The sequence below is a fragment of the Oxyura jamaicensis genome, chromosome 11 (assembly GCF_011077185.1).
Source record: "Oxyura jamaicensis isolate SHBP4307 breed ruddy duck chromosome 11, BPBGC_Ojam_1.0, whole genome shotgun sequence".
NCBI lineage: Eukaryota > Metazoa > Chordata > Aves > Anseriformes > Anatidae > Oxyura > Oxyura jamaicensis.
The window spans coordinates 10192344-10201829 of record NC_048903.1 but is presented as its reverse complement, the minus strand read 5'-3'; the positions used below and the strand labels follow the sequence as shown (position 1 = coordinate 10201829).

The 9486-nt window shown below is 58.3% G+C and overlaps 2 protein-coding genes across 4 annotated transcripts in view; one reads left to right on the top strand and one right to left on the bottom strand.

Moving 5' to 3' along the window:
* Window positions 1-9486, bottom strand: part of TDRD12 (tudor domain containing 12) — a 236642-nt gene that overhangs the window by 87826 nt on the left and 139330 nt on the right. The window lies entirely within an intron of this gene.
* On the top strand, window positions 3919-8509 carry ADGRG5 (adhesion G protein-coupled receptor G5). 3 transcript variants are annotated; one of them, XM_035336486.1, is made up of 11 exons: window positions 3919-4067; window positions 4178-4316; window positions 5369-5503; window positions 5712-5828; window positions 6064-6106; window positions 6299-6405; window positions 6619-6737; window positions 6851-7116; window positions 7192-7288; window positions 7719-7981; window positions 8121-8509. In XM_035336486.1, the coding sequence occupies exons 1-11, from the start codon at window positions 3934-3936 to the stop codon at window positions 8195-8197; spliced, it is 1497 nt and encodes a 498-aa protein (XP_035192377.1). In that variant the 5' UTR covers window positions 3919-3933; the 3' UTR covers window positions 8198-8509. The 3 variants fall into 3 exon arrangements, with proteins under 3 accessions (XP_035192377.1, XP_035192375.1, XP_035192376.1); XM_035336484.1 differs by having other exon boundaries at window positions 6299-6737; XM_035336485.1 differs by lacking the exons at window positions 3919-4067; window positions 4178-4316 and having other exon boundaries at window positions 5038-5503; window positions 6299-6737.

Here is a 9486-nt window from a genome sequence, read left to right as displayed (position 1 = left end):
GGGACCGGTGGCGGCGGGACTCGGCCCCGTGCTCGGCCCGGCTCCGTGCTCGGCCCGTGGGGCCCGCCCGCGGCGGGGCTGGGAGGAAGGCGGCGCCGCTGCACCGCGCGTGGGTGCCCCGCGGGCAGCCCTGCACGCGGCCGCGTGGCGGGCGTCTGGGCGTGCACGGCCACACCCGCACACGAGCGTGCTGGGTGTGCACAGCGGTGTGCAGGGGGACGCTACCCTGTGGGTGTGTTGCACGCATTTGGACAGTTGTGCGTGCGGCTGTGGGTGCTCACAGGCGTGCCCAGGAGTGCACTCGCTCTTGGGGGTCTGCTCGTGAGCGTGGTCCGTGGAGGGGCTGCACAGGTGTGTGCTCGCGTGTGGGCACGTTCACGTGCAAACTGGAGGCTGCAGCTGCCAGGCTTCGTCTGAAGGCTTGAGCACTTACAGAGCCGTTGGAGCTGCAGCGCTGGAGGCTGGCTGCAGGAGCAGCTCCCACCCACCTTCATCTTGGCTCTCTGTGCTCTTGGGGGCATCACGCCACTCCAGGTCTGCCATGTAGGGGGGCTCTGGCCAAAGATCACTTGCCCCACCCTCAACTGCAGAGGTTTTCACCGGATTCCTCCCTGCTCCATGGGACACTGTGCTGTGTTTCCGGGCCCTAGTAGTGGTGGGATGGCCCGCCATGGCTCCCTGCAGGTGAGCAGGTCCAGGACAGCCACACAGTGCTGTGTGTCCTAGTGCTGGCTCTGCCCTGCTCCAACCAAGCAGCAACACCCCTAGCCAAAAGGTTTTGTTCCGAAACAGGATAGTGGGAAAGCTTAGGATTGCCATTAGATATGGAGGCTGGCCACTGGAAGGAGGAAGCATGCTTTGCTGGAGCTGATCTCCTCCCCAGGGAGGGCACAAGTGTCAGCCCAGCTTTTCACCAGACAGCAAAGACTCTGGGTGGTTGTGATGCACCCAAAGATGTTCAGGTCCTCACCATCCAGAAGCATTTCACATCACGTTATTCCCCTCCTGGATCATCCTACCACTGCAACACCATTTTCCCTGGGTATTTTTCCTTTCCCTGAAGGTTTTCCAGCCAACAGATCTGAAATGTACATGGCCCTGAACACTTGTTTCCCATGGGAAGGGATGCAGTGCTGATGCCCAACACTCCCCCAGGTCAAGCGAGCGGGGAAAATCAAGTTAAAACAAAGCTGAAGTTGCCTGTGTGTGTTTTCACCCCTTCCCTCAAAGCCTGGTATTTTTCCACTGGAAACAACTTCAAAACACCAGGGAAGAGGATTTGCTCTCCCACGCTCCTTCACTGCAATTTGCCTTGGAGAAAAATGATTTTGCAGGCAGTTTGAGGAGGGGCTGGCCCGTGCTGCTGTGCTGGCCGGCGGGCTGTACTTTTACCTGCTTCCGGAGCTGCTGGCCCTTCTGGCACTGAAACAGGCTTGGAAACCTGTCAGAGCTTTTTGTTGGCAGTGCAGAGGGGAGGAAGAGCTGATGCCAGGTTCAAAAGACATTGAGGTTGGAAATGAACTTCTTGCTTTTAGCTGGGAGCAGAAGTTATTTGAAGAAAACAAAGCTGAAAGTTCCTTTTGAGGAAACAGCCAGTTGTACCAAGAACTTTCTTGAATTTTCTTCAGAAAATGCTCAGATGAAATACTGTAAGTGTTTCCTGTCTGCTTGCTTTGAAATTATCATCATGGTGACACCAGAAGGCTCAAGGACTTTTTGCAGCATTAAGTCCTTTTGCGGTATTCACAGCTTGTCCCAAAAGCAGCAAGTACCTGATAGTGCCTGCCAGACCTCCACTAAATCCACCCCAAAGGGCTCCCGTCTTCAGGATGGAGGCCAGTGGTTGTGCCACTCCATGGGCTGAGACCTGGAGGCTCATTGCATGGGTGGCTGCAGGTGCCAGGGACTTTTTTGATAAAATGAAAGATGTGTTCTCCTTTGGCTGGGCCAGCTGGCATCCTCTGGGCATTGCTCTGTCATGGCAAGGTGCTGTGCAGAGGACAGCATGTGGGTGGGTCTGGCCAGCAGCAGCTGTGGCACCAGACTGTGCCATGCAGCCTCTCCATGTGGAGCTCCTCTCCATCACCTGCCTTTAGCCTCAGAGGTCTTTCCCCATTCCCTGGTTCTGGCTGCAAACCTGCACGGGCACGGCTGCGGTGCAGGCTTCGGGGCTGGTGGGGCCAGGCTCCGCAGAACAGTTCAGGGCAGGAGAGCCAGGATTACTAATGAGGCAGTGAGAAGCTGATTTGATGCAGAAACCTGATTATATCAAATGTGACTGGGGAGAAAATTGTCCTCAGGCCACGCCAAATGGCAGACCTGTGTGCTCCCGGCCTTCAGCCTCAAAGCTGAAGTTTGGCCATAGCAGGGACACCACCCCTGGTGTGCCAGCTGCTACCCTGGACCTCAGCAGAGCATCTGGAAAGAATAAGCAATAGGAAATATGAAAATGCTGTTCGTTTAATCTTCTCATCTGCATATGAGCACTTCCTTTTTCGCTGCACAGACCCACAATGCAGACTGATAGCGAGCGGCTGGCCAGCTTCACTCTGGTGCCTGCACCAAGCTTGTGGCCCAGCAACTCCAGAGACACCTGAACGCCGCTGCAGCTCCACCAGCCCAGCTCCAGCAGGTAGGGGCTTCCCTGCAGCGAGGGACTTCCCAGGGTTGGTGGGCAGGAGGGGTTCCTGTGCAGCATGGGGACTTCCTGGGGCCAGGGCTGAGCACGCAGCATGAGAAGGAGCTGCCTCTCACCATGGTGTCCTCAGGAGGCATCTCCCAGCTCCCTTTCCTTCAGCATCAGCGTTTTCCTCTCCTGGCTCTGTCTTGGGGGAATGATGGCCCATGGAGCCCTCAGGGGTTCTGGCTCTCCACGGGTGGTGTGGCGAGGCTGGAGTGCAGGCTGTGCCGTGGGACGGACGTAGCAGCAAAGTGCCAGCCTTGGGCTGCCACACGCTGCGCTGGGGACTATGGACAGCCTGGGGAGCGGCCACCCACTGACCAAGACATTGCTGCTGCTGCCATGTGCAGGCAGAGACTTGTGGCAGTCATGGCTTGGTGCTCAGGAGGTGTCAGCGCAACAGTGTGTCACCAGCCCACGACACCTCTGGGAAGTCCAACTGCGCTGGTCACTACTGGCCTTGGCAATGCAAAAGGGTCTCTCCTGCTATGCCCCGATGGCAGTACAAATATTTCTGCACTTATTTGTGCATCGGGAGTACACCACGTTGAGGCCTGCAGCCTCTCCCTCACAGCAGGCAAGCTGCTGCTCTTGGGGATCGTGTTGTAACTGCAGTAGGAGGAGGCGAGATCAGATATGAGGGCAGTTTTGCAACAGATGCAAATCTTACTTGGTGCCTTCCACCCTTGTGCTGGGGATGCTTGGGGAGCTCAGGACCAGGACAGTCCCAGTGAGCCCTGGTGCTGTGGCAGAGCGGGTGGCAGCACCACAGGGATTTGCATGGCAGCCTGTCCCAGCCCAGGCTGCCCAGACAGTGGCTGGGTGCTTCCCAAGTGCGATCCTAAGGCTGGGACTTTGTCTCCACAACATCCCCCTTGGGGTTCCAAGCAAAGCCACCTGGGCCCTGTCCTCATTGTACCCCCAGCCATGGAGCTCCATGTACCCTTGGCATGTGGGAAAGGGCCCACCCTGCGACTGAGTGGTGGCCAAGGGCTCCTGGGTACCTTTCACAGGAGCAGAGAGAAGTGTGGAGATGCCCATCCTGCTGCTGACCACCCTTGTCCTCTGCTTCTCAGAGTCTCTCGTGCCATACCAAGGTAGGGGCATCTTCCCCATGCCACCCTGCTGCAAGCAGCAGTGTCTGGAGATGATGCCTGCTGGTGTTAGCTGGGTGTTTTGGGGACCGTTTGGGACTTCCCAGCTCTGGGGGGGAAAGGGGGAAGGGGGCGGGAGAAGACTGGGGTGAGAGGGGGATGGAGAATGAGGAAGGATACTGTGCATTGAGGCTCAGCTCCCAAAACACTTCTCACATAGAGGATATACAGGACAGCATGCACCAGCTGTCTGAGGGGCTGGAGCAGTGCAGCCCCCAGAACAACTGGAACAGGTGAGTGGCAGCTTCATCCCTGCTGTCCCCAGACCCTCCACATCTCCCACAGCCTCAGGGGCCAGTTCGCACTGCACCCTGTCCCACAAGCCCTCCTTTTCCCCTTGCAGGTTAAATCAGCTTGAGCAGGTGCTAGCCCGCAGCAAACCTGGCGAGGAGGGGAGCCACTTCAAGGCCAGACTGGTCGAGGCCCATGTGTTTAGTATCACAGCAGACAGCTTCAAAGGTTTAAATGTCACCAGCATTACGGTCAGTACCCCTGCGTTGCTGGGCTCTTCCCGCAGCATGCATGCAGCATTGGCCCCTCCATCCCTCCTCCCTGCACGGGAGGTTCTAGGGGGATGCCGGGGTGGCTCTCCTTCACCTGTGCCAGGGTTGACAAGGAGCAGGTTAGTTTTTGGCACCTTCTGAGGATGCTTTACACAAGCCAAACCCTGGGAGACGTGGCTCTGTCGGGGCTGCCCCAGGCAAACAGGCTGCAGATCCCCAGCACCGGCACTGGGGGGCTTCCACTGCGCACTTGCAGAAAGCCGGGATTTTCACCCAGCCCCCTGTGCCGTTTGGGCCTGGAGATCTGATTTTACAAAACAAGAAGCCCCGAGCCGTGGCTTTGCTCAACGAAGAGGGAGATGCAAAGGACGGGACTGGGGCCACTTCCGCAGAACAGAGCAGAGGGGTCCTGAGGCAGCTCCGCAGCACTTCCTGCACCAGTGGCAGCGAGACTTCCTCGGCTTTGTGGTCGGATCGCTCCAGCCAAGTTCCCTTCCTTGTAAAGTGTAGCTGCTGCGGAACAAAGCGGCTTTCACTCTAGTGTGGGTGTCCCTGTGTTAGCTGGGACCCCTGCTTGGGACCTGGGGGAGCAAAGGCACTCTGGGGGCACCCCCCAAAGCACGACACCCCCCTGGGAAAGCATCCTGATACAATGCCCTCTGCTCTCTGCTTGCCCCCCCGCCATGCCAGACAAGGTGGACATCTGTGTTCTTCTGCCTGCATCCCCAGCCTGTGCTTGTGTTGCAGGCTGGGAGGTCTTCAGCATCGGGACTTGGAGCAGCTGCAATGCCTGCATGTCCACATGCAGCTCTGACACCACAGTGGAGCTAGGGATGTGGTGCACCGGCCTGGGGCTGCCACCAGATGGGGAATGCTGTGGAGTGATGCTGAACTGCGGTGGCTGTGCCAGGGGACAGCCAGGGCATCCCCCTGGTCCCCCAGGCCTGTGGCTCTTGTGGGCAGCGTGGGGCAGAGTACTGCTGGGCTGGCTGGGTGTTGGGTGGCAAAAACCTTCTCTGCCCTCCCAGCAGGCACAGAACAAGGGGCGAAGCATGGCACAGTTCAATCACACCATAACATTCCCGGCGGAGCTCATGAAGGGCAACCGGGCACTAGAGAAGCAGAAGCTCGTCTGCATTTACATCCACAGTCCTTGCATCTTCGTGGTGAGCCAAGATATGTGCTGGTGGGGTGAGGGTGCCTGGGGAGACCTCTCCAGCCACCCTGAGCAACCCTTTCCAGCAGCACACTGGCCCAAATGCCATGCATTGTCTGCACCATGCAGGGTGCCTGGGGTGGGTGGGATGTTCTGTGGGGCTGCGACAGCAGCCTGGGGTCTTCAGGCACTCCCCACAGGAACCTTGGCTCTTTCAGGATGAGCAGAACAGATCTGTACTGAACAACCACATCCTGGGAGCCTTCCTGCCGAACAGGACCGTGACTGGGCTCAGGAGCCGTGTGAAGATCCAGTTCTGGCACAACATGGTGCTGGTGAGCAGAGCTCCACTGAGCAGAGCACCAGTGATGATGGCCACGGCCAAGCTCTGGGGATGTGGGGGGTCCCCAACATTGTGTTTCCTCCTGAGTTGGGAAAGATAAGATTTATCCCTCTTTGCATCACGATCAGGATGTTTCTTTGCATCTGGGGTGGGGGGGGGAGGAGGGTTCTTCCCCAGGGAGCAGAGACTGTTCCCATCTCTCACCTCCTCCATCCCCTTCCCACCAGGATGCCTCCAATGCAACCTGTGTCTTCTGGGTGCCTGGAGCTGGTAAGTGTGTCCATAGCCAGGATGGGGGGACGGTCAGCTCGGTGCCAACCTGAAGGCATCATCTGCCAGCCCCTGGGCAGCTCTCATGGAGCAGGGCCAGCAAGGAGCCAGCAAGCCTGCCCCTGCCTGTCTCCCCTCCACCGTGTGGCATGTGGGGAGCTGGGGCACCCTCTGACAGCATCTCTCCCACAGGCCCAGGCAGTGCAGGCAACTGGAGCAGCGAGGGCTGCGAGACCCAGCACAAAGAGGGCACCGTTGTCTGCCTCTGCAACCACCTCACCTACTTTGCCGTCTTGATGGTCCATAACCCTTCTTCCTTTCCCCTCTTCCCCCTGCTTAGCTCCAGGCAGCTCAGTGGGGATGTGGGTGTGCGTGGGTGTATGTGGGGGTGTAGAAGGTGCTATGAGGGGTGGTTTATGCGAGAAGACCCCCCCTGCCCCCCATTTTCCCAGCTGGTGGGTGCTGTGTGGGACCTTCCTGTGGCTCACCCCATCCCTACCTCTCTTGGGCAGATCCAGGCACAAAATCTGAGCCAGGCTGAACTGAAGTCTCTCACGAACATCAGCATTGTGGGCTGCTCCATCTCAGCCACTGCCACCTTCTGCACCCTCCTATTCTACTGCTTCTCCAGGTAGAGACATGCCATGCCACACCATGCCACTCCATGCCGTGTGCCGTGCCGTGCCGTACCCTGCTGTCACGTAGGCACTCACCAGCAGCCCCTTGCGCTCTCTGCTCTTGCAGGCACCGGCCGCAGGGCAACACGACCAAGATCCACATGAATCTCCTGGCTGCGCTGTTCCTGCTCAATGGCAGCTTCCTGCTGAGCACGCTGCTGGCCACCAGCACCAAGGGGCTCTGCCGGGCTGCTGCTGCCCTGCTCCATGCAAGCCTCCTCTGCTCCCTGGCATGGATGGGTGCCGAGGCATTCCACCTCTACCTCCTCCTCATCAAGGTCTACAACATCTACATTCAGCAATACCTCCTCAAGCTCTGCCTCTTTGCTTGGGGTGAGTGGCTCCCATGGGCTTCCAGCTGGCACCGCTGCCCCAGCCGAGCCCCACACAGCCTCTACTCGCCCCCAGGTCTGCCCACGCTGGTTGTGATGGCTGTTCTCATCTTCAGTGGCGAAACCTACGGGTACCATGTCATCAACACCACTGACGGCTCCAAGATGAGCATGTGAGTGTGGGGGCTGCTGGGTCCCCATGCACCCCAGGTACCCCGTGTACTCCAAGCTCTCCATGCACCTCGGTTCCCCATGCACCCCAAGGACCCAAGGCTGACTTGGGTCCGGGGCCAGCACAAGCCGGTGATAGCTCTGCAGGTGTCACTTTTTATTAGCTTGGACATTTCTCTGGAACCCTGCAGGCCCCCAGCTCACTACACATGAGGGCACCTGCTTGCCATTCCCCTCACAGCTGGTTGCTGAGGGCCTCAGGCAGCTTCAGGGGCATGATTCCCTCCTAGATGCCCCATCTCCCAGCACCATGGGGTGATTAGGGATGGCTGCATCCCTCCCTTCCTCCCTCCACCACCAAGCCCTGCCACACACCCAGCCCTCGGGTTAGGGACACTGGCCCATGTCCCCACATGAGTGTCTCTCTGTCAGGTGCTGGCTCACCAGCCAGGTGGCCCACTATGTCACCCTCTGCTATGCTGGCCTCATCCTGCTCTTCAACATGCTGATCCTGGTGGCCGTGGTAGCAATGCTGGGGAGGACCCATCGCCAGAAGAAGCAGGCGAGAAGGGACTGGGCAACGGTGCTGGGGCTCACCTGCCTGCTGGGAACCACCTGGGGGCTGGCCTTCTTCAACTTCCACGTCTTTCTCATCCCCCAGCTCTACCTCTTCACTATCCTCAACTCCCTGCAAGGTCAGTGGGGAGCACCTGGGCAGGGAAGGAGGTCGGGGGGAGGGAAACTTGTGGGGGCTTGCAAGATTCCCACTCTTCATCCTTCCACTATGGCAATGGGGAAGCCTGCAGCTGTGACCGTGCCACCACCCCCCTGCAGGTCTCTTCATCAGCCTGTGGTACCTCACCACATACTGCCGCAGCAAGTCCAGCTCTGACAGCAGCACCTCCAGATAACACGTCCTGCTGAGGGGCTGTGGGGATCCAGGAGCTGCACAGGAAGTATTTGAGCTGCAAAGGAGCTGCCCAGAGCCAGGGGCCTGCACCCACCCACAGCACCACTGCTGTGCCCAGCTGCCCTGCACCACCCCGGACACTTGGCTCGGGGGGCCCTGCTGCCCCCCTCACTTTTACTGGAACTGACTTCTCCCACAGGGTGCAAATGGGCTGGAGCAGAGCGGGACATGGGACAGCCAGCCATTGGCACCCTCTATCTCAAAGCAAAGCAGCAGGCACTGGTGCATGGTGATCACTCTCCCCAACATCTCCTCACCTGTGACATGGGGGAAGCAGCTTTCCTGCTATCCAACAGCACGGTCAGGGACAGCGGCTGCCCGCAGCCCCAGTTGCCAGCAATCAGGCACACAAGGGCTTTGGCTTAGTGATTCTGGAGTAGAGAGGAAGGTGGTAAATGAGTAAGTGAGCTGACAGCAAAGATAAATTGCCTTTCCTCCCTCTCCCTTATGAAACCGGACTCAGAGCAGAGCTCTTCAATGCAAATAAACTCTTTATCAGGGTTTAAACAGCCCAGCCTGCAGGAAATAAATAGCAAGGACAAATTGTGGGGGCTGGAAATGTGGGTTGGAGATGGTGATTAAGCCCTGACCCCCATGTGCTTCCCAGCGCACAGGGCTGTTAGCCTGCAACCAAGCTGAAGTTTTGCCCTTCTTAACCCAAAGATTTTGGAGCCAGGTGTTCTCCCTCTGCTGGGCTGCAGGGACATCACAGGTGTCACACCGTGGAGATGCTGGCATGGACATGAATCTCTGTACCTCCGTCCCCACGTTTGCAGCTCAAGGGTGCAGGGCATGGGCAGCAGCAGGACAACAAGGCCATTTACTGCTGCTGCCAGCTTCTGCTCTGGTGGCAGGAAAACAGGCATCACGAGACAGCTCACTGCACATCTCTTTCTTCCCGTGCCACTCCATTGAGTGTTTTTCCCTTTCTGGCTGCTTCATGGGGCCTATTTCTGGGAACCCAAGGAAGCCACTTGCTCTTGTTCTTTGTTCTATTCACAAAGGAAAGAAAGTGCCTCTGAGTTTCCATCCATCCCACTCACAGCAAAGACAAAAGCCCTTCCGTCTGGGTCTTTGAGCGCAGTGTTGGAGTACGCTAGGCCACAGCCAGCTCCATGCCCCTGTCCTGCGGGCTCTCTTGCACCTCGTGGCTATGAGCTGTGCATGGTTCAGCACTTCAGCATCTGACTTTGGCCATTGAAAACAGCCTGGACTTTGGTGAGGCGCCAA